Below are 24,984 nucleotides of genomic sequence, written 5' to 3' on the forward strand. Positions count from 1 at the left end.
TGGTGACAATAAACTGCAAAACCTGAAAATAACAGGGCTTATCTTTTCAAAACATTTAACAACTGCAACTTATTGGCCATCTTTTAGGTATGTGAAAGAATGTATTTTTCAAATGTATCATTTCTGACATATGAGTATATTTCCTGATGCCTCCTTTCCTTTTACTAATCTTTTCCTTTCCTTGTCATTTCTAGTAACTTCAGAGGAAGAAAAAACCCCCTATTTTCCTACTGTAGTTCCAACAGGATGAAATATTTTATTTTTTAGAAAAATGTTTACTAAATGGCTGGTCTGTTAGGAAGTACGTCATGAACAAGACAGAAATAGTCCCTGTCCTCATGGTGCTCACAATCATCCTCCTTGTGCTAAACTGTAAAGCTGCAGCTGACCCACCACCAGCTCCATTTGCCTTAAGGGTCACACTGACTCACAGTGGCCATAATATTCGATTACCTAATGTTGACAGTGAGAAATTCCAGAAGACAGAGTCGCAAGACTTCAGGGTTCTGGTTAATTACAGCATAAATGAAAGCCAGCTTGCATTGCCATCCCAACCTGAGAGCTCTGTACTCACTTGCACATTCCAGGCGTTTGACATCTTGTGACGTCTCTAAGAAATATCGCTGAAGAACAAAGAAAATGATGCCAAGGGGAATCACAGGTATCACAACCCAAGGAATCACCGCCACCATCACGCCCACCACACCAATCACAAGTAGAAATGTCTGAAATAGCAAAAATATGAGGTTGAGTCAAAAATCATCTATACTCTGGCTGAGAATTTATTTCAATTAACTTTTAGAAAAGACAAATACATCACTTTTAGACATAATCCCCTTGCTTTTCAATACACTCTGTCCATCTGTCAACAAGCTTTCGTATTCCCTCATTAAAAAATGTTTTAGGCTGAGCTGCCAACCACGAATGCACCGCTGTCTTCACTTCTTCATCAGAAGTGAATCTTCATCCTCGTAGGGCTGCTAACACTAGTGCGACCTTCCTTGAACTTCTCTATCCATTCATACACACAAATTCATGACAAAACACTTTCTCGATACTGTGCACAAAGTCTTTGATAAATAATGGCACCAGGTACATGCTCAGACCACAAAAAAATGAATCACTGCGCGCTGCTCTTCTTTCATGCAAATCACAAGTGGGGCATCCATTTTTGCTCGCACCACAGTTACAAATAAACTGATGTAACACGTTCACACCTGCACAGTAGTGACTAGGGAGACAGTAGCCTTGAATGGAAAGCGCTGATAAGATAGTGCGGCCAAGAGAAGTTTTAATATAACCGGAGTGCCGATAATTTTTGATTCACCCTTGTAGCTGCAGAGCCCTCCTTATCAAGGATATTTTTTTAAAGATAAACTTTAATTTTTTTTGTTTTTGGAGTTTTCTTTTTTGTTATTAAATTCCTTACCTCAAAAGATGTGTTTGAACGGTACGGAATGTTTTCCCATCCAAAGAAATAAAATAATAGGTGGTCCTCATGGTATTTATTATGTGTCAAACACTATAAGAACTTTCTAGATATTAGCTCTTGTGATACACTCAGTAGCCCTATGAAGCAGGCATTACTACTTTTTAAAAATTAATTAATATTTTTTGGCTGCCTTGGGTCTTTGTTGCTACACAGGGCTTTCTGTAGTTTCTGTGAGTGGGGGCTACTCTTTGCTGTAGTGCGCGGGCTTCTCGTTGCAGTGGCTTCTCTTATTGTGGAGCATGGGCTCTAGGCACACAGGCTTCAATAGTTGTGGCATTAGGACTCAGTAGTTGTGGCTGGAGGGCTCTAGAGTGCAGGCTCAGCAGTTGTGGCACATGAGCTTAGTTGCTCCACGGCATGTGGGATCTTCCTGGACCAGGACTTGAACCTGCGTCCCCTGCATTGGCAGGCGGATTCATAACCACTGCACCACCAGGGAAGTCCCAGGCTTTACTACTTTTAACAAATGAGAATATTTGACACTCAGAAGTAAGACTTGAATTGCAAACTATCATGAGTCAGTAGGTGTTACTAGAGAGATGAACAAGCAGGTATCACAGATGAGGAATCCAGAAGCTTCAGCTATAAATACAGGGATAAAGAAGTGGTTAATTATAAATTCAGTGTCCAGAAAAGTAGGAAAAATTCAAATGTAGATCTTTGGATGTCAGAATTCCTCTTTCTTTCTTGGTTTTCGAACCATAGTTAATATTTACTGAGTGCTGACTGTGTACATGGGCGAACATTCAAAACTTCACGTATATTAACTTGTTACTCCCCACAATAGCCCTATTGAATAATAGTATTATTTTACAGATGGATATACTAAGGCACAGGGAGAGGAAAAGCAACTTGAGCGAGACTGCAAAGCATAAGTCGCAAACCTGGATAGCCCAGGTTATGAGCCATTATGACATATTTAAGCTTACACCCAACACACAGCCAACTTTTCCTCATTATGCTGAGTATTTATAATGTCCATTTCAAAGGCTAATGATTATAACAACAGCAGATACCATCTGCCAGATGTTTACTGTATGTAAGGTACTGTGCTAAGAATTCCATGAACATTCATTTAATAATCATCTCATTCCATAATGTGATTTTTATTTTGGGAAATGATCTTAATCTAAAAAGATGGCAGGAAGAATAGAAACTGAACATTAGATGATGCTGATTTAAGCATCCATCTTTATCAGGAAAAGTGATATCATGGTGTTCAGCTTCAGGAGAAAGGAATGCAATCAACACCTAGTGTCTGTCTGCTATGAAAGGGGGGTCAAATGGTGGGAATCTGGAGATTCACACAGCCTGGGCCAAGGCCTCTGAAGTTTAAAATCTCACATGGGTACAAATCCATGATGTCCTGCACAGGGCAGAGTGCTGGGGAAACACAGGGAAGAATATGTGAACACTTTTTTGAGAATTCTGAGACTGACAACTAAATTTTTTACAGGTTGGTTTAACAAACGGAATGAGTGGCATGAATAATCTGCAGGTAGTAATCACAGTTGAGAGAAATTTTGACCAAAAGGGAGAAGGTTGAAATGAATGTCTGGGTTAACTAGGGTTGTTCTGTGTCCTCTCAGCACCGGCACCTGCATCCTGTGCTCACCAGCCCAGCACCTTCCCCACCACTGTCACCCAGTGCAGCCGGCCCCAGTGTGTCTCTGAGGAATGGATTAGCAGGGTAATGCCTGTATTATAGAGACTGGGTTATGATTTCACAGCTCTTCCAAATCTGTTTTATCAGAGGATCCTTGCAACCATCTTGTGAATGAGGAAGGCAAGTACTGTCATTTCCATTTACACATAAGAAACATGAAGCTGAGAGGATAAGTAGTTGGCGTAAGTTTTCCTAGGAAGGTACTGTGTGTCATGGAGACAGTGAGGAGCAGTTCTTACTCGGGGAGAACCAGCTGCAGGCAGGAGGAGCCTGGAAGGAGGAGGAAACATCCAGGACTGTGACTTTGTGGCCAGGAGCCCTTGTGAACCAAACTGCATTACCTGGATGGAGACCCATGTGCTTTTCCTGTTTCTCCCCATCTCTGCCGTGGTATCAATATAAAACTCAGAGTGAAGAGGAATGGAATTCTGAAGGAACAAATTCCAATCATAAGTGGAAAAAAATAGAGCTGTCTGACCTCACTCCTATTTTAGCTACAGCTGAATGATTTCTTACAGCTACTGGATTAACTGTGCATCCCACCCTAATACAGCCTTCATGCTCACAGGGAGGGGTCCTGTCAGCTCCTACTACATCTAGTCTTAAGTAGAGTCACTGGGGTGCCATTGTTGGTTGTCAGGAAAAAAGCCTGCTGAAATGTCAATTAGGAAAAAATCCAAATTATAGTTTTTTTAGCAGATTCACAGTATTTGATTGGACAATATTTACCAGTTTCAATAATCTGTTTCTACTCAGTTAAGGGCCTTTTATGACTAACCCAGCCTGACAGATTACCTGGGAAGCAGAGATAAGATCAAAATGAAGGGCTCCACAGGAGCTGTGACAATGCTTTTCCCTTGGGTACCCATTAAAGACTGGTGACTGTTGCTCTCAAAAGATCTCTAGTTAGGTTAGGTCCCTCCGATTTCATGCCCCTAAATTCTGAAGCAATTCAAATAGGCTTTCTCTAAGAGATTTATTTCTACTTGTAGGTCATATTATAGGCAGTATCATAGTGGACTGGATATTACATTATACAAACATATATACACAATGTATGGGTTCACACTTGGATGTATTTACATATAGACATTTGTAAAATTTTTATTGCCAGATGTCTCAAACTCTTTATAGAAGTTGGTAGAGGACAAAAATAGTATCTAAGCAAAAATCCAACATCTGAAGAAGGAAACAGAAGATTCTGGTGCACAACAGACATCCCTTCCTTGAAGTCAATCTCATTTCTTCCTTCCACAGGCCCAGGAATTTCAAGGAGTCTAATCCAAGCTAGACACATAATTCCCCCCATCTGATTGGATTTCAGGCCTGTCTGATGGCCCACCTCTCATGGTCAGTGCTTCTGTACCTCTGTCTCACTACGGCACAGAGACAATGATGTGTACACAGCAAGAAGCATGTTGGCCCCAAAGCAAGTGACCCAAGTCCTTTGCTTAAAGAAATAAGGGGAATCATTATGTTGATGTGCTTATAACCCATCTGGCGCACACCATTTGGGAAATTCTATCCAAAGTCTATGATTCCACATGAACAAATATAAAAAATTCTTGGATGAAATCTGTCACTTAAGAGTGCATGGTGACGTTTCACAATTTAGAATAATTCTTTAGTTTGCAGAGAATGACAGCCTACACCTGGCATGGAAATTCCATTACTTGCGTATTGTGCTGAGACAGGGTTTAAGGCTAACCTTCTTGAATATTAACAGGGACGGTAAGTACTCTCAACTTAGTAAAAACTAGGATATACCAATAACATAAAAGGATGGTGGTGGGAATTAAATGAGATAATGCACATGAAGTGCTTACCAGTTCATGCATAACAAATAGATATTCTAAGTCCATTATTACCACCATTCAGTGTGCTCTGGATGCCAGCAGCCAGAGGAGGAGGGATGGTTTATTAACAGATTTATGGGCTCAAAGAATCTTAAGAATCTCATGAAGTTGGACCCTAAGAGGCTGCTCATTCTAACCACTGGAACAGCTTGGTACCCAAGGACGTATCAGAGCAGGTGCTACTTTTCCTAGATGTGGTGACGATACTGTATGTACCAAAGCGACTGTGGCTTTTCTCTGGTCAGAGCAAAAATCATATCTATGTTTTTTGAAGATGCACTTTTAAAATAATATGACCAATAAACCTCATGTCTACCGCAGTCTCTATGCTCTGTATCTTCTTCCAAAGATTCATAACCTTAGGGATATGGCAGCAAGTCAGCATTTTTTGAGATGTTTCTTTCTTATTCCATATCCTCTTCCTATTTCAAGTTTTGCCTTTTCTTGGTGAAGACTTACTCTTATGAAACTGTTGAGCATTTCTGGGAGACTAAGGAAAAAAACTGTGGACCTCTGAATCAACAAAATCAAACCAGATTATTCAATATATTCCAAAGAGAAGATCAATTTGACATTTTCTATTTTATGCACCATGAACTGGTATGTTGATACCAATGGAAGCACAAAAGCTAGATTTCATATACTAGTGAACCCCAGGAAATACAACTGTGTCCACTCCAGGCTGGCATCTTGGTGCAAGCAGCCTGGTTTGACTGTCAGGATAACTAAGGCAGAGGACCCTGTCACCACCACCTATGGAAGGGAAGTCTAATGAGCACCTCTCATCCTCAGAAAGGATGCTGTCCTCTGAGCAGCTGTTCCTGACAAATCACAGTAGTATCTAAATAAATAATCTTTGGGAAAAATGTTAATGGTTTTGTTTAAAAACCTGCCTGATCAAAAAATATAAAAAATAAGGCACTGCTTAATTGCTAGAAGCCATGGAAATTTTCTCATAATACTGAAGAAATTCCATAATTCTCTAGATCTACCTGACAACCAAAGAAATGATGATTACCCTGCCCTCCCAAATACAAATAATGGATGACATTTCATGAGATTTGCCATGTGCCCCAGCTCTCTAGTGTTTCACAGGCATTGCTTAATTTCATTTTCACAGCAATATGAGTAGGAAGGACTATCCCCTTCATTTACAAAGCAGGAAACTGATGCTCAGAGAGGTTTAGGATTTGCCCAAAGTCAGATAATTCAGTCATTTTGACCCCAAACATGTTCTTTTAATTTCTACCTGATACTGTATCCCATATAGAGATAAAATTTATATTAAAAATTAGTATCTAAATATACTCCCTTTTTATATGTTTTCCCCCAACTGCATTTTCTAGTTTTGTTGGGTTTCTTGTGGTTGTATCTGTTCTCTCCCATTAGGGGACCAGTCCTAGATTCCCAGCTAATTAGGGAATAAAAGCCTGGTCAGCTCACAGACCAGAATGATCATTAAAAGGTCTTAGAAATGCTACTAGAACACACTAACATATGTTGATTTAAGAACTAAAGAAAGTTTCATAAGAAAGATGAATTCTCTCCTAGAGGAAAACATAGGCAGAACACTCTATGACATCCACCAAAGCAAGATACTTTTTGAACCACCTCCTAGAATCAGGGAAATAAAATCAAGAATAAACAAATGGGACCTCATGAAACTTAAAAGCTTTTGCACAGCAAAAGAAACCATAAACAAGACAAGAAGGCAACCCTCAGAATGGGAGAAAATATTTGCCAATGAAACAACGTACAAAGGATTCATCTCCAAAATATACAAGCAGCTTAATACCAAAAAAGCAAATAACCCAATCCACAAATGGGCAGAAGACCTAAATAGACATTTGTCAATAGAAGACATACAGATGGCCAACAAACACATGAAAAGATGCTCAACATCACTAATCATCAGAGAAATGCAAGTCAAAGCCACAATGAGGTATCACCTCACACCGGTCAGAATGGCAATCATCCAAAAATCTGGAAACAACAAATGTTGGAGAGGGTGTGGAGAAAAGGGAACTCTCCTGCACTGTTGGTGGGAATGTAAGTTGGTACAGCCACTATGGAAAATAGTCTGGAGGTTCCTTAAAAAACTAAAAATAGAACAACCATATGATCCAGTAATCCCACTCCTGGGCATATACCCAGAGAAAACCATAATCCAAAAAGAAACATGTACCATAATGTTTATTGCAGCTCTATTTACAATAGCCAGGACATGGAAGCAACCTCATTGCCCATCAACAAATGAATGGATAAGGAAGATGTGGCATATATATACAATGGAATATTACTCAGCTATAAAAAGGAATGAGATGGAGCTATATGTAATGAGGTGGATAGACCTAGAGTGTGTCATACAGAGTGAAGTAAGCCAGAAAGAGAAAAACAAATATTGTATGCTAACTCATATATACGGAATCTAAAATAAGAAACAAACAAAAAATTAAAAAATATGGTACTAATGAACCCAGTGACAAGACAAGAATAAGGATGCAGATGTAGAAAATGGACTGGAGGACACGGGGTTGGGGGCGGGCAGGGGTTGAAGGGGAAGCTGGGACGAAATGAGAGAGTAGCATAGACATATACATACTACCAACTGTAAAACAGATAGCCAGTGGGAAGTTGCTGTATAACAAAGGGAGATCAGCTCGATGATGGATGATGCCTTAGAGGGCCGAAACGGGGAGGGTGGGGGGGAGTCGAAGGAGGGAGGGAATATGGGGATATGCGTATAAATACAGCTGATTGACTTTGGTGTACCTCAAAAACTGGTACAAGAGTGTAAAGCAATTATATTCCAAAACTGCCCCACCCTCCACACACACAAACACATATCCTGGGAAATTCTGAAAGCTAGAATCAAATATAATAAAGAGCAAGAGTACAATCAGACAGACTGAAGAGTCCCAAAACAAAATCAGGCAGTTATAATCAGAATTAAGATAAATACTACACCTATTAATAAAAACCAAAGCAGTGTGTCATGTGGTGAATAAAGCAAGGAAACAGAGCAGAGCATTAATATTGATTATAAGTATATTAAGATAAAATAAATTCCAAACTGCCTCCTGTCCTGTAGGAATTCCTACGTATCTGTCTACATGTTACTATAAACTTAATTCCAAGGGATTGTGTTCCTGATAGTCTCGGTGGAGCTTGTGCCAAAAAAACATGTTTTCTATAAACATCAGTAAAAATATTTTCTTCTTATTTTATGCAAATAAATATGCCATCCATACTTTTGGGTCTCTCCACTCTTATTTGAATTTTCTCTTGCTTGCTCTCATACCTATATTAGGCACAATGTGAAATACATATTTAATCATAAAGCCACTTAATCAGTAGGCAGTACTTTTATTATTTGTTTACAGTGCTAAAAAATAAAATTGGGATCATTAAAATTGCTAACATCTCAAACGAATTTCAAAGCTTTTTATTCTGTTGTCAGACTCTTAAGAATTCTGTTTCAAGCTTTAATAAGTACAAATCATCCAGATTGCCTTAAACTATCATTGAGTTTGCAGAAGATATAACTTAAGTGCAATAAACAAAGCGAGATTCACTTCTTGGCAGGAAAACAAACTTCCTTGTGATTTGGAGAGGAAAAAAAATGATTAGATTTTTTCTATCAGTAAGCTGTTTACTAATGTGGGTGTAGAAGAGATGATTCTACCTATTTATTCTGGAAACATATGAGGTTAAAAAAATAAACTTTCAATGAAATGACTATCACATAGATTGTGCTGCTGGCTAACACAAGATTCTTGGGGAGGCAGTAAAATTCTGAACAGGCTACAGAAAACTATGAAAGGATTAAGAAATAAAATGTAATTCCTATCAGAAAATACTCATTACCCTTCAATCAAAGGATAAAGAGAAGCAAAAGGAAAAACATGGAAGGCTTTTAAATGTAAGCTCTTAAGCTTAATACCAACATAGGGTTAGTACTGAGTCTGCATGTAAGCTGATACGGTACCTTGCACATCTCAGGAGGTTCAGATATTAGCTCTGGTTCCCAGATCCCTCCTTTATCACCTCTGTTTCCTTTGACCTCACCCAACTCAGTTAACTCTATTAAATCAGAACGTTATAGAACATTGGTGTATCTTATCTGTATAAGGAGAGATATACAAACCCTAAGACTAAGCTTTTCTAAACTTGTCCTTTCCTTGGGACACACTAATCACACTCTTCATCCCTCATTTGGCTTCCTTGAATCTTTTCACAACCACACCAGCTCTGGGACCTGTGTATCCTTCAATTAGCTCCCAGTTGAGAATCACAGCTAAGTCCACTGAAGAGTGAATGGCAGCGTTTGATTTACAGTTTGTTAACCAATACAACAGAGAGCATCAAGGAAATGTAGTGCACTTCCTCCTTTGTGTTCAGCATATCTCATTGATCAATAGCTTTCTTTCTACCTTTGTTTAAAATTAATTTTTATTGGAAAATAGTTGCTTTACAATGTTGTGTTAGTTTCTGCTGTACCTTTCTACCTTTTCTCAAGGTTAAAGCTTGTTATGAAATTCAAGACCGGAGTCCATCTATTTGGTACTTTCAAAAGGCAAATCTTAATAACAACACATAACAGTGGAGATGAAACATTGAAAAGGCTATCCCACAAAAACACTAACCAAAAGAAAACTGGAGATCTATCTACACTACTCTGAACATGAAGTTAGGAAAACCTCCTAGAAATAAAGGAAAACATTTCATAAGAATAAAGGGTCAATTTATCCAGGAGATATTTAAAAAAATCTAAGTTTATATAATCCTAATAACATAGCTCTGAAATATATAAAGGAAAATCTGACTGTAATCAGGAGAAATAGACAATTTCATACTCATAGTGGGAGATTTAAACTCACCTCAATAACTGATAAAACAAGCAGATAAAAAATAGGGTTATAAGAGATTTTAGAAAACATGATTAGCAAACTTGACCTAATTAAGAAATACACAATATTGCATCAACTACATAATGCATTCTCTTCAATTACATATATGCTATACTAAAGCAAGAATCAACAAACTTCAAGGGACAGAAATTGTACAGAACATATTCTAACCTACATGGATTTAACTAGAAATCAGTAACAAAAAGGTAACTAGAAAATCAATAAATGTTTGGAAGCTCAATAACACACTTGAAATACCATCTAGTTCAAAATTAGAATAAAATTAGAAAGTATTTTGACATAGAAAAAAATGAAAATCTACTAATATTAAAATTTCAGGGTTGCGAACTAAAGCTATGTTTAGAGGTAAATTTACAGTTTTCAACATTTTTTTTTAAAGGCTACAGAGGATACATGGGCAATCTGTATATCTTCCTCTTAATTTTGTTGTGAACTGAGAAATGCTCTAACAAAAATGTCTTACAAAAAAAAGGCTAAAAATCAAGGATTTTAAAATCCATCTTAAAATTTTTAAAAAAGCATATTAAAGTATATACAAAAATGAAAGTAAGAAAACAGAAGATATGAATGAAATACAAAACTAACTTCTAAGCAGAAAAATCAACAAACACAAAGTTTGATTCTTTGAAAGCACCAATGAAATGTGAAGTGAAAAAAAAAGGCAGGGGGAAATTTACCATTAACATGAATTAAAAGAGGATAACACAAGAGATACCATGGGCATTACAAAGATGATGTAATAAACATTGTTCTGATAAATTTAGAAACCTTAATGCAAAGGAAAATGTCTTGAAATATGACATACAATGACTGACATAATAAGACATAGAAAATCTGAATAATTCCATATTGATTTAAGAAATTGAATCCATAATTTTAAAATTTCCCACAGAAAAGATTTTAGGCCCAGAGGGCTTCACAAATACATTGTGTAAAAATGTTTTACCAAACTCTTTCAGGGAACTTGAGTCCAGCATTACCATGATATAAAAACCAGATAAAGACATTAATAAGAAACAAAAATTACAAACCAAACTGTCTTAGGAATCTTAAACAACATACCAATAAACTGAATCTAACAATATAAAAAAGATAACACTCCATAATCAAACTTAGCTAGGCAAGTCCCAAATCCACCTGGCTGGCTGTTAGAAAGGACAGGATGGAACTCTTGGGCAGGAGCTGATGCTATTATCCACAGGCAGACTCCTTTTACTTCAGGGAAGCCTTAGACTTACGGCCTTTCAACTGAATTAACTGTGCCCACTAAGACTATCTAGGATAATCGTCCTTACTTAAAGTCAGCAGATTATGGACTTTAATCACATCTACAAAATACCTACACAGCAACATCTAGATTACCTTTTGATTGAATAACTGGGGAATGTAGTCTGGCTAAGTTGACATAAAATTGACCATCACAAAATTGAAACATTTCCCACATATTTTCATGAGGTCTGCATAATTCTGATATCAAAGTTGAAAAATATTTCAAGAAAAGCAAATTACAGACCAATGTTCTTCATAATAACAGATACAAAAATTCCTGACAAAATATTAATGAATTACATCCAGTGATACATAAAAAAAAATTTAAAAAGATGCTATATCATGACCAAGTGGAGTGTATTTCAGGAATATAAGATTAACCTTCAAATACCAATCACTATAATACAGAATAGAGTAAAAGTGAGTACTCCTATGATTATCTGAAGAGTTGTGGAAAAAAAAATTTGTCCAAATTCAACCTCTATTCCTTTTGTTTTGTTTTGTTTTTTGTTTTGGCCACACCATGTGGTATGTGGGATCTTAGTTCCCCAACCAGGGGTCGAACCTGTGCCTCCTGCAGTAAGAAACTCCAGTCTTAATCACTGGACTGCCAGGGAAATCCCTCAACACCTATTCTTGATTTGAAAAAAGTAGAATTCTTTGTAATTTAGGAGTTAAAGGAAACATTTTCAATCTGATAACAGATATCTATCTGAAAAATCACAGTTAACATCATTAGTAATGAAAACATACTGAAAGATTTTGCCCTAAGAGTACAAGAATGTCTGATCTCATCAACAATGTCTACGCAACACTGTACTGGAAGCTCTAGCCACAACAGTAAGTCAAGAAAGGGAAATCAAAGTTATAAATATTGGAAATGAAGATGTAAAGCTGTCATTATTTATAGCTGACATGACCGTATATGTACAAAATCCTACAGAATTTTAAAAAACACCACCACCAACTCCAGACAATGAAAGTGAATTCACAAATAAATCAACTGTATTTCTATACACTAGCAATAAGCAGTTGAAAAATGGTATTAAAAGTAATCAATATAATGGAAAAAAATATCAAATATTCAGGAATAAGTTTAACCAAAGAAGTGTAAGATGTCTATACTAAAAATTACAAAACATTCCTAAAATTAAAGAAGACCTAAATAAGTGGAAAGAGATACCATATTCATAACTGCAGATTCAACACTGTTAAGATTCAGACTCCTCAAATAATCTACAGCTAAAAGGAAATATTAATAAAAATTCTAGCAGGCTTTTATTAAAAAAACAGATTGAAAGGATTCTAAAATTCACAGCAAAAAGTAAGGAATCTAGAATGATCAAAACAGTCTTGACAAGGAAGTACAAAGTTAGAGGACTTAAACTACTGGATTTCAAGTCTAACAATAAATGCTGGGGAGGGTGTGGAGAAAATGGAACCCTCCTGCATTGCTGGTGGGAATGTAAACTGGTACAGCCACTATGGAAAACAGTTTGGAGGTTCCTTAAAAAACTAAGAATAGAACAACCATATGATCCAGCAATCCCACTACTGGGTATATACCCAGAGAACACCATAATCCAAAAAGAAACATGTACACCAATGTTCATTGCAGCACTATTTACAATAGCCAGGATGTGGAAGCAACCTAAATGCCCATCAACAGATGAATGGATAAGGAAGATGTGGCATATATATACAATGGAATATTACTCAGCCATAAAAAAGGAATGAAATTGAGTTATTTGTAGTGAGGTAGATGGACCTAGAGACTGTCATACAAAGTGAAGTAAGCCAGAAAGAGAAAAACAAATACCATATGCTAACTCATATATATGGAATCTTAAAAAAGTGGTTCTGATGAACCCAGTGACAGGGCAAGAATAAAGATGGAGATGTGGAGAATGGACTTGAGGACACGGGGTGGGCAGAGGGGTGAAGGGGAAGCTGGGACAAAGTGAGAGAGTAGCACTGCCGTATATATACTACCAAATGTAAAGTAGATAGCTAGTGGGAAGTTGCCACATAAAATAGGGAGATCAACTGAATGGTGGGTGATGACTTAGAGGGCTGGGATAGGGAGGGTGGGAGAGAGTCGCGGGAAGGAGGGCATATGGGAATATATGTATGAATACAGCTGATTCACTTTGGTGTACAGAAAAAAAACTGGCACAACAGTGTAAAGCAATTATATTCAAATAAAGACCTTAAAAAATAAAATGTACAATAATCAAGAAACAGATCAGTGGAACAAAATAAAATACACAGACAGAGACTTGCTCATATAAAGTCAAATGATTTTTAACTCAGGTGCCAATTTAATGCATAAAAGTCTTTAACAAATGTGGCTAGAATAACTGGAAAAAAATAAACTTCAACCACTAACTATTTTTCCATACACAAAAAAAGTAATGCAAGATGCATCAATTACTAAACAGACAGAACAATAGGAAAGTATCTTCACGTTTCTAAGGATATACAAAGACATCTTAGGATACAAAAACAGGAACTACAAAAGAAAAAAAAATGGTAAACATTATATTTCATGAAAATTAAGGATGTAAAAAAGCAAGCCATAGATTGGAAGACAATATTCACAAAGGACTAGTATTAAATACACAATAAAAATAAATTTCCCCAGTGGGGATTTGAGGGAGGTAGTGGGGGAAGGGTCAACACACCACTGAAATCTCAAAATGACAAAGTTCCTGTTCAGTGAAAGAGGCTGGGATGCTTCCTACACACTTTTCCTGACATCTCTACACAATGAAATGCAAGCATCAGTGGTACTGAGACAAGTAAAGGCAGTTTCACTCTTTCCTTCCATAAAAGCAAGTGACCCAACATATCACACTTGAAATCTCAGGCTTGCTCAATATCTAGATGCAGCAGCTTTTTCTCTGTGCTCCTACCTCTGGAAAGAAATGACTGAGGACACCTCCTCCACATTTTCTTTTTCTTGAGCATTTTCACTTCACAAAGCTGCATTCAATGTGTGTGGTGTGTGGTGAGGAGGGAGTGGCACGTTCCATGGTGGTCTTCATGGTGGGGGACCACCACGCACTGGTGGCTCAAACAGCCTCAGGATGAGCCCTTTGTGTCCATGAAAGGATGTGAAAAGTCAGTTATTTAAGCTCAGTCAAGCTGTTGATTAGTGTGTATGTGTAGGTAAGGTGTGGGGAAAAAAAGGTTTTGCGATTCAGTTTTCCTCAATAAATTAGAGCATTTTGCTGAGGGCAGCTGTGTGTAAGTTCACAGGCTTAGAGCAGTCCCAAATATTTTTTCAAAAAAATTAAAACCCCTAAATCCAACTTCTGTATCTTACATATATTTTCACTTGTTTTAGTAGTTGTAAGACTTGGAAGTGAGGATTTTAATGGCAAGAATCGTAGATAATGGAGACTCCTTACTCAATGTTATCTTGGACTTTGGGAAATTGTATGAAACTTACATTATTTAGTGCTCAATGGCCTATTTTGAAAATAATTTTTTTCTCTGCATCTACACGGGAAAGTGTCCATTAAAATCTTCAAGGGTTACAAACCTAGAATCTCTGTGATACAAACTCATGAGAGAATTATTTATGGGCCTGGAAATTGTCTGTAACAATAATTTTAATGCAACATAATGCCATTATCAGACTATTTCTCTTATTTAAAAATACATGTGATATTTTAAAATAATTACCCATTATTTAGAGCTCAACATGCACTTAGATGTTATGTGAAGAATTTCTTTAAAACAACTTCATTTTGTCTTCCCAGCAAACCTTATGAAGTTGGTATTACTTTCTCTATTTTATAGAGAAGGAGAGCATGGTTTTGTGGGTCAGAGACAGGAAGAGGGAGAGCTAGGACTCAGGCTTGGAAAGGGAGACTGCAGGGCTCCCCACTCCACCCCACGTTAAAGCTACTGACACCATAAATGATTATCAGGTGGAATCACACTACATACTTTTTTTTTTTTTTTTATGCTGCCTGCCTTCCTTCTTCCTTTGGAATGGCAAACATATCTGGTAGTCATGAGTCAGTGCACATGATGGTGTACACACTGGTGATCGCCCCTCTGCTGGGATGTGGTCTCTGAATGACACTGCCTGAGGGGATGGACTGTCCTGCACTGTGGACAACTACTCAGAGTCCAGGGCTTTCATTAGCCCATACTTGGCAGGACTACTACAAAATATTAACTGTCTAGGATTCATTTAAGGGAATGAGAAGGAATTAGATAAGGAAAAGTATATGGAATAAACACTTTAGCAATAATTAAAAATAAAAATAATCAAGTATCTTCCAAAGCTTATGAAATACACCAAGGATGAGCAGAATCATCAAAAATGAGTTCGAACACATTTGGCACTGGTTCCCACTTGGAAATTCTGCTTCCAGCAGCACTTCCTGCCCCCTCCTCCACCCACAGGCAGTCCCTTCCTAGAAGCTCCGCTCACCTCCTGGACCAGGCTCCCTAACTTCCTCCAGCCCCCACATCCAGTTTGCCTTCTAGGACTTCCTCCAGGGGACTTGCCCAATTAGGATTCCAAAGGTAGCAAGAGATGAATTCCTAGATGGCTCCCTCTCCTTGGGGGGACTTCATGCCTGGCTCACCCCTGTACCTCAGGACCTCAACTCTAATCCCTGTTTATTGAAAGGAAGCAAGGAGAGAGAGAAATATCACCCACTACCACACCCCCCACCCACAAACTGAAAACTTAAACAACTAGTAACACCTCCTCAGGCCCTACATTCCAGATGGGCCTCTCTCCTGTTTCAGGCTACTTCTGGGAGTAGCCTGCCTTCTCCTCAACTCCCTCCAGGCCTCTTCAATTTGCAGCCCTTTGCACTCTGGCCTCCTCCCATCTGAAACCTGCTCCTTGGGTCACCAGATGCCTCTTGATTACAAATCAACCTCAGGGCCTCAACTCTAATCCCTGTTTGTTGAGGGGAAGGAGGGAGAGAGGGAAATACCACACACACCCCCAACCAACAAACTAAAAACCCAACAAGCAACAACTTCTCAGATCCTACATTCCAGATGGGCCTCTCTCCAATCATAGTCCTTCCACGAGTAGCCTGCCTTCACCTCGGCTTCCTCCACACCCAATCCATTTGCAGCCCGTTGCACTCTGGCCTCCTCACATCTGAAACCGGCTCCTCAGGTCACCAGATGCCTCCTGATTCCAAATCAACCAACAACTTTCCATGGACTTACCTTCTTTGCACGGAACAGACCTGTCCTTCCTCAGTTCCCCACCTATTTCCTCCTCTCTTTCTTGCTGTTCACTGTGTGTCTCCTCTGCTTCCTTCTCTCTCTGCTCTCTCTCTGAATACTGAGGCTTCTATAAGCTTTTGATCTTGGTCCCTAAAAATGCTTCATTTTCTCTGGGCAATCTTATCCATCTTCACAGACTCAACTACCACCTGATCAGTGAAGAATATGCAGGCACCACACGCATCCCAGGTCTCTCTCTCAAACACCAGACTCTTGCTTCCAATGACCTTTAGGAGCCTCCACCTGGAGGTCCCAAACTTCAAGATAACTGAACTATAAGTGGCATATCTGGGATTAGAAATCAGCTACACTAGAATTTTCTCTCCTCACACTACTGAGAATGTTTTATACTGAAATCAGGTAGCATCACTCCCTGTCCCTCTACACATCAAGCAAAAATATGTCATGGATTCTGATTATGACGGCTAACTAACCACGTGCTAAGCACACAGAGGGCCAGCCAGCTTTGGAAACCCAACCTCGGCCTAGCTTCTAGCAGCAAAGAAACACAACTTTTCACAAAATCTTTTCAAAGTAATTAACAATCACTCTCAAAATGTGACACTGTTTTTAGGGAAAGATTGCTTCTGGGGATAAATAATGTAGCTAAACCCAGCAGGACACATTCATAAAATAACTTTGCCAAAAAGAAAAAAAAATCAGACATGTTAGCAGTAAAAGTACTGTCTGTGAGTCTCAGCTTACTTCTCATTTGTAAACAGTGGAAGCCTTTGCCCATAGACTATGCTGTCTGCAGTCAGATATTCATTGCTGCATTTCTGTGGGCAGCTTTTGATAAATGCATTTCATTTCCAAAATGAACACCTGGGAATCGCCAGAGCCTGAATCACTAAAAAACAGACAGAATTAAATAACAGAAAAAACACCCTACATGAGCAACGATACTGAATGAGGAGATGAGAGCTGAGACAACCCAACATGATTCTTTAGAACCTCGAGTTCACAGACAAAACAAAGGCTGGATAGAAGGTAGTTCTGTGAATATTTTTGTCTTTTTTTATTAAAGACACCTTAAAACAGAGCAATCAACGTGTGAAAAGAAAAACTCACTACAAAAACAAAAAAGACATTTTCTGAGATGACTTTGATCCCATACTCTAATTACTGTCTTAAAGGCCTTGTATCATCAATAATTACTCTTTACTGTCCTTGATCAAGTATTATTTTCACCTTATTATTACTAATCTTTCTTTGTAAGTAACCAAATCTGGCCTTATCAAAAAAAAAAGGTGCAGTAAATACACATTTCTATGGTAACACAATGCATAATTTAGTTAATCTAGGCTACCTTTCCGTGAGAGGTGACTGCTTCTCTGCTATGAAATGTGCTCACAGTAAAGGGAAGCCAGGCCAGATCCCTGGAAGGCAGAGGGAGAACCACTCACCAAGCATGTTGCTGCTTCAGACCAACCTTGACGTGACTGTGCAGCTGCTCCTACACCAGGTATTACTCATGTTAACTCAGCCTCCCAATCACAACCGCACCTTATTCTGCAAATATGGCCTTTTACTTAAGATAACACGACACATCACCAAGCTAAAAGACCCACCATCATCCCTGGTGAAAAGGCCATGAAAAACAGGCACTTTGCTTTTCCCTATGAGAACTCTGACAGGACTGTTACGTTACCTGGATGAAATCTTGAAATGTCAGGGGCAGCAGGTCATCCATATGCCCAATGTCTTTGGAGAAACGATTTAAAATTCTTCCTGCAAGAACAGGACATGAGAAATCACTCATTTCCCCAAACAGGCCCTTTAAAAGAAACTATTCATGAACAAATCAAAACAATATTTTTAAAGTGTATGTATTCAATACATTACAGATTTATATGAAATAAGCTGATGTCAGTGGTAAAGAAAGAGAAAACAGGATGACCCCTAAAGAGAAACAAAAATACCACCAAATGGCAGTGAGTAGGATGAACTGGGAGACTGGGATTACCATATATACATTACTAATAACAAAAAAATATCAAATTGTACACTTTAAATATATGCAGTTTATTGTATGTCAATTATATCTCAATAAAAGTTCTTAAAAAAAAAACCACCACTGGGGCTTCCTAGGTGGCACAGTGGTTGAGAATTTGCCTGCCAATGTAGGGGACACGGGTTCAATCCCTGCTCCAGGAAGATCCCACATACCACAGAGCAACTAAGCCCATGCACCACAACTATTAAGCCTGAGCTTTAGAGTCCATGAGCCAAAACTATTGAGCCCATGTGCTGCAACTACTGAAGCCCACATGCCTATAGCCCCTGCTCCCCAGCAAGAGAAGCCACAGCAATGAGGAGCCTGCGCACCACAATGAAGAGTAGCCCCCACTCACCGCAACTAAAAAGAAAGCCTGAGCACAGCAAAGACCCAACACAGCCAATAAAATAAACAAATAAATAAATATTAAAAAAAATACCACCAAATGGCAACGGATGGGGAGTTGAAATTGAGTCCTGATTTTTATTTTATTTTTATTTTTTAAATTTATTTATTTATTTATTTATTGGCTGTGCTGGGTCTTCATTGCTGCACATGGGCTTTCTCTAGCTGCTGCGAGTGGGGGCAACTCTTCATTGTGGTGCGCAGGCTCCTCATTGTAGTGGCTTCTCTTGTTGTGGAGCACAGGCTCTAGGCATGTGGGCTTCAATAGTTGCGGCACACAGGCTCAATAGTTATGGTGCACGGGCTTAGTTGCTCCATGGCACGTGGAATCTTCCCAGAGAAGGGCTTGAACCCGTGTCCCCTGCATTGGCAGGCAGATTCTTAACCACTGCGCCACCTAGGAAGTCCTGAGTCCTGATTTTTAAAAGAATGGAGGGAGAAATCCTCTGGCAGTATCAGGAAGGGCTGATGGATTTAAGAATGTTCCTTCCTTTTAAATCCATCCCATCTGAGACTCATTCCAAGTGCTAAGTCAGTAAGTAAACAGTTGCAAAATACTTAAGTTAATCCTAATTGTTACACTAATTTTGCTCTAGTTATCAAAATTAATTTTGCTAAGTGATATTTTTAAATAAACATAATTACAAACTCTGTAATTTTTTTCCCTTCAGGATGGTACACAGCACCTCATATTTTGGGAAATCCAGGATTCCTGCCATTTTCAAGTTGTAAGTTTGCTACTGGGGTAAGAAGTCATTATTTTCAGAGGTGCACCAGGTGTGACAAACACAGATTCCTGCTTAAGCATCCAAGGCCAGAAAGATGTAGGCAGGAAAACAGAAATATTACTTAATGACTAAAAATCACTTATCATCATTGATTTTATTTCCCTTCTCAGAATCCACAAAAGTAGTATATCCTAAAGGCTGCAGTATTGGAAGATGAGAACTAATTTCTGATAAATATCTACTGTGAATTTAAAATGCCACCTCCCATATCAGTAAAGAAAGGATGCCCCTGATGTGCACCCTGAGGAGACTCAGGATGAAAAAACACAGGATACTGGCCCCAGATAGCTGAGGTGCACATCAAAGGAATGATTTCAGTGAGCCCAGACTCTTGCATTTTCCATACATAGAAAAGCACTAAATTACCTAATGTAAGATGTCTGGTTTTCCTTTATCGACAGTAATCTTTTGATGTTCTGACTACCTGGTCGTTGTTGCAAAAATGCCCATGTATCCTTGGTCCCCACCTTGCCTGTTCAGAGCAGTCACTCAGAGATATCTGAGATGCTGTGTCCCAGGCTTAAGTCCTCAGTTTTGTCCACAGAATACAACATATCTCTCACTTTATAGGTTGTACATTTTGTTTTTCAGTCGACACTAGTCTTATGATTAAATTTAAAGAAACTGAAGCTATACACACACACACACACACACACACACACACACACACACACACACACACAGAGAGAGAGAGAGAGAGAGAGAGAGAGTCTATTTTGATGTAGCAACTCTTGAGAAATGTTATCTAGGCCACTGAACTTCTTTCATAATTGAGGCTTCAGGAAGCCAGCCTGCAGGTGAGATGTGGGGCCTCTACTTGCCTCTTCTGACCTCTGTCAGAGGTGACTTCCTCCCGAGGCCCTTTACACCAAGACACAACTGGAATGAGAATGACCAGGGGCTGGGGGCTGAGTTTCCACTGCTGGGATGAGCTGGCTCTGCTGTCCTCCAGAGGGTGCCTGGCTCACTGAAGCACAGGACGTGCCCAAGCCAGGAGGTAGAGCACCTGGAGGCTTTTGCTCTTGGCCAAGCCAGGCCATTACAGGCTGGGCCTCAACTTTTCCATCTCAGGCATAGGAAATACAGACACCAGAAACTGTCTTTTAGTGACCTTTGGAGGCTCAGTGACAAATTTTCTGAGCCTCGAGGAACGCCTGCTTTAGAGGGTGAGTCTCAGGATTAAATGGGCTCATGCAGGTGAAAGAACCCAGTCACAATGCCAGGTGAGTTAACAGGTGCTCAGCCAGCAAGGTGAGATGATGACTCTGACCTCGAGTTCTACAGCATCATGTCACCTGGGAAAGTCTACCAGGCACTGTAGGAAGCTCCACTTGTCAAAATGCAGATTCCGGTTCAGGAGTGTTAGTGGGGAGGAAAAGAGTCTGCATTTCTTCCAAGCTGCCAGGTGACGCTCTTTCTGCTATTTCCCAGACCACACTTTCAGGGGCAAGAGGATGGGTTATTGTTTAATCAGTTCTGCTTTAGGAACATTAAAATCAAATGGACAATATTTCCACATATTCTTATGGATGTTGTGGTCCCCCTAGTCATTTTTAACTTCTCAAAGTAGCAATATGGCAACAATGAAAATATACGTCAAAAATGTTAAAGGCATAATTTAAACGCTTGTGATTTATGTGATGGAAAAATGCAACTTTTTAACATAGACAGGATTCAGAGGCATTTCAAGTACAATTTGTCTTAGAAAGTGTTGAAAGCAATATTGGATTTTTTTTTAAGATGAAAAGTCTACTCGGAGGTAAACAGTAGATGAAAATCACCCCTTTACCTTTCAGATGTGGGAGTCACAAGGTCTGAGAGACCCAGGGTTGACATATAGTGTAAAATACAAGCAAAACAAAAATGATGAGAAAAACCATCTCCCCACAGAGTAACTACAAAAACTGAACTGAATGTCAAAGATCGTCAAAAAACTACCAATGAGTTGAGTGTAGAAAATATGAGATCAGAAAGTTCAACAGTTACTTCTTCACACTAAGAAACATTAGAAGAAATGATATTTCCAGCATATTTCATCAGGCTTTGGGAGAGACTATTGTAACCAGAGCTATGATTTCAAGTTCACAGCCTCACAGTTAATATTAAAGTTTTCTCAAAAGTCTGTAAATGGAATCCTGATGATGAATTCCCTTCACACACATGCCTGACTCTTCACCCAAATGACCCAGGGCCCCTGCTGGAGTATCTCCAGGGAGGCAGAGGGAAGGGGGACTCACGTGAACAGGGGGAACCCAATCCAGGTTCAGACTGTTCTGTGAGGCGGGGCTTCCTCACAGGAAACCACATCTTGTCTTCCTGGAACATCCACCCTCTGCTGCTTATTCTGCCCTGATAACCACACAGAGTGAATCTGATTTCTCTTGATATGACAGCCTTTCAAACACTTGAAGGAAATAAATCATATCCTTTGCGGCAACTACTCCTTGGTGCCTCAATGATCCCTCATAAGGCTCAGTGTCCTATCTCGGCTGCTGCCTCAGATGGACAGCCTTAGTCAATGCCTGTGCTCAGGATTAAAATCAATACTCCAGGTATTGCTTGATTACCTTGGGATAAAGTGGTATCACCAATTCCCCATCCTGCACAGAATATAGTCAATCATAAAGCCAACAATCATGGTAAATTCTGGAGGCCAGATCACATTTTGGACACAGGTATAATGAAAATCCACATCCCTCCCACCTGTGCTGCACAGGGAGATTTGGGGGAACAACTGAGCAATATGTACAAACAACTCTAAGAGCACATCCCTTCTGATTCAGAAATTCCATTGCTAGGAATGTATCCCCAGGAGTCAGTAAGTGCAAAAGGTTGAATGTGGCATATATGTCAAGTCAGAAGTAGAAAACAACCTGAACAAGTCTGAAACAAGTCTATAATCTATTATGTACAATTTTCATTTTTCCTATATGTGCTTATCCTTTTACAATAACTGTGTATTACTTATGTAAAAAGGTAAAGTAGGGAGGGGAGAGCAAGAGAAGGACTGCGGGGAAAAGGGGAGGAGAAAGAAAGGGGTGAAAGGGAGCAGGGAGGGGGAGAAAAGGACGGAGGAGGGAAGAGAGAGTGGGAAGAGTGAGAAGAGGAGGAGGGAGGTACCCCCTTGAAGTCCATGGTATTCAAAAACCAACCAGAGCCCTCTAAACTGCTCTGGTTCACAATTTTCTATCTTGTCCACAACACAGAACATCATGAAAGATGTCACCAAAGTTCTTCTCAAAATACAAATTTATTAAGTGACCATATTTTAAGAACTGAGTCTACAATCTAAGCTGGAGTATGTCACCTCTAGACTTCTGACAACTGACCCATACACAGGACTCCTCAGCTTACTTACAACCAAACTAATTTAAAACTTGGAAGTTCCCATGCCTGGTCTGGGCCTTATTATTTTTTTAAACAACAACCAAAAAAAAAGATATATTTGCATATCATAAAATATCAAAGTATATTTTCATTGAGGTATATCTTATATCTCATAAAATTCACCCATTTCAAGTATACAATGAATTTTAGTAACTTTACTAAATGATGCAACCATAGCCAAAAATCAGTTTTAAGACATTTTTTTGCTCCCAATAAGATCCTTCGTGCCATTTACAGTGACTCCGTATTCCCACTCCCAGCCTCAGGTAACCGCTAACCTACTTTCTCTATAAATTTGCCTTTTCAGGACATAATATACAAATTGAATCATAAAACATGTGGTCTCTGGGTCTGGCTTTTTTCACTCAGTGTAACTCTAGCTTTTTGAGGTCCAGCGATGATGTAGTGTGTGTCTCTTTTTGAGCCCGATTCTTTACCACAGAAGTGGTCTTAGGCACCAGCTAAAAAGACCCTATATTAGGCCACAACTGACCTTGAGGGTACGTAAGAGCAGATGTGTTTTGTGAACTCTTGGATATCGTGAACTTTGTTATATGTGCCCAAGGCTAGCTTCACTAATGGTTCTAGGACCTAATTCTTTTTATAAGAATAGGCTACCGGTTTGACAGCCCTGCAGAGAGTTAGAAGCCAGGAAGCAGGTTTGAGGCCAGGCTCTGAGTCCAGTGGAGTGTAGAGGGGTGGGGAGGACAATAAAAGACCCACTGTCCTGGTGAGAAGGGAGATCTACATCCAAGCAGCCTACTGAAAAAATAGGGGCACAGAAAATATACCTGTACCACGCAGGGTGATGGAACAAAATTGGTCCAATGGAGAGGGTGTTCAGTGGAGCCTGGAGATGGTCACCAGGCTGGAAAGAATCCCTGTGTGCATGAGGGAGCCACTAAGGGAGGTGGGCCAGCCTGGACTTCCTGCATCATCCTACACAAACTAATTCAGCTTAGATGAGCCTGAGAACAGACAGGGAGCTGTAGAAATCTGGTTGTTCCACAGTTTCTTTGTCTTTTCTGTTAGAATAGGTCATCAATGTGGTGGCTGCTCAAGGAATGTCATGAAATAGAAAGAGCAGCAGCGATTAGGAAACCATCGGTGGAAAAACCACCAAGTTCTGGTCCTCCTCTGGCCCTCAGCAGCAAGAGGCATTTAGCAACTCACCCAACTTCCACTGAGAGGTAAATCCCTTATCTGTAAAAGGGACACAATAACATGACAGGATAAAAAAGATCAGGCTTATGCAGGCACCTTCTGGAGTATGAAGTAGCACATGTGCAAGGTGTTATTCATATTATCCTTAAGGGATTTTAGAGCTTTAAGGGACATGAAAGGTCACCAGGGCTAGTAATTTCCAAACTTTGTCCTGAGAAGCATCAGATTTGAAAAAAATGTCTCAGGAAGTGAGGGAGAAGAGAAAGTAGAGGCCAAGTTTGCCCAACTCCAGACACCCTGTCCATCTTCCTTACTGTTCATCCCCTCCTAATCAGGGCCCCTTACATCTATCTGGACATTCACATAGAGATAGCATTTCGAGGAAGGGTTCTGCAGCAAACAGAAATGTTCAAGTCCCTTTATAGATCAAGCTCTGTGTGATGGAGGAGACGAGGTCCAAACTTGCTCAGGGTGATGCAATAATATTTCATCATGGGGTTGGTGCTACTGTCAAGCCATCCTGGAATTTCCACCAGCAGAGAGGGGAGGCACAGGGCACTTTTCAGGGTAACTTCCTGCAATATCCTTTGCTGCCTCTTATTTTTTTCTAAGGATTGTACCACTGACCATTTTTTCTTTTTTTGGTTCTCTTTCTAAGCTTTCATTTTTCTTTTTGCTATTATTACAATGATGTTCTGTTGTTTATGCATCCCAGATCGTATCTCCACTCCCGATCTCTTCCTTGGACACTTGGCG

The 24,984-nt window shown here is 39.4% G+C and overlaps 1 protein-coding gene across 2 annotated transcripts in view; it reads right to left on the bottom strand.

Moving 5' to 3' along the window:
* Nucleotides 1-24,984, bottom strand: part of LOC130835676 (ATP-binding cassette sub-family C member 4-like) — a 175,740-nt gene that overhangs the window by 58,881 nt on the left and 91,875 nt on the right. For both annotated transcript variants that reach the window (XM_057707374.1, XM_057707373.1), the window contains 2 exons: nt 18,137-18,216; nt 575-725 (listed from right to left, as the gene is read on the bottom strand). In XM_057707374.1, coding sequence (XP_057563357.1) covers nt 575-725; nt 18,137-18,216 — 231 coding nt within the window. The remainder of the gene's footprint in view (nt 1-574; nt 726-18,136; nt 18,217-24,984) is intronic.

Source organism: Hippopotamus amphibius, chromosome 14 (assembly GCF_030028045.1).
Source record: "Hippopotamus amphibius kiboko isolate mHipAmp2 chromosome 14, mHipAmp2.hap2, whole genome shotgun sequence".
Lineage (NCBI taxonomy): Eukaryota > Metazoa > Chordata > Mammalia > Artiodactyla > Hippopotamidae > Hippopotamus > Hippopotamus amphibius.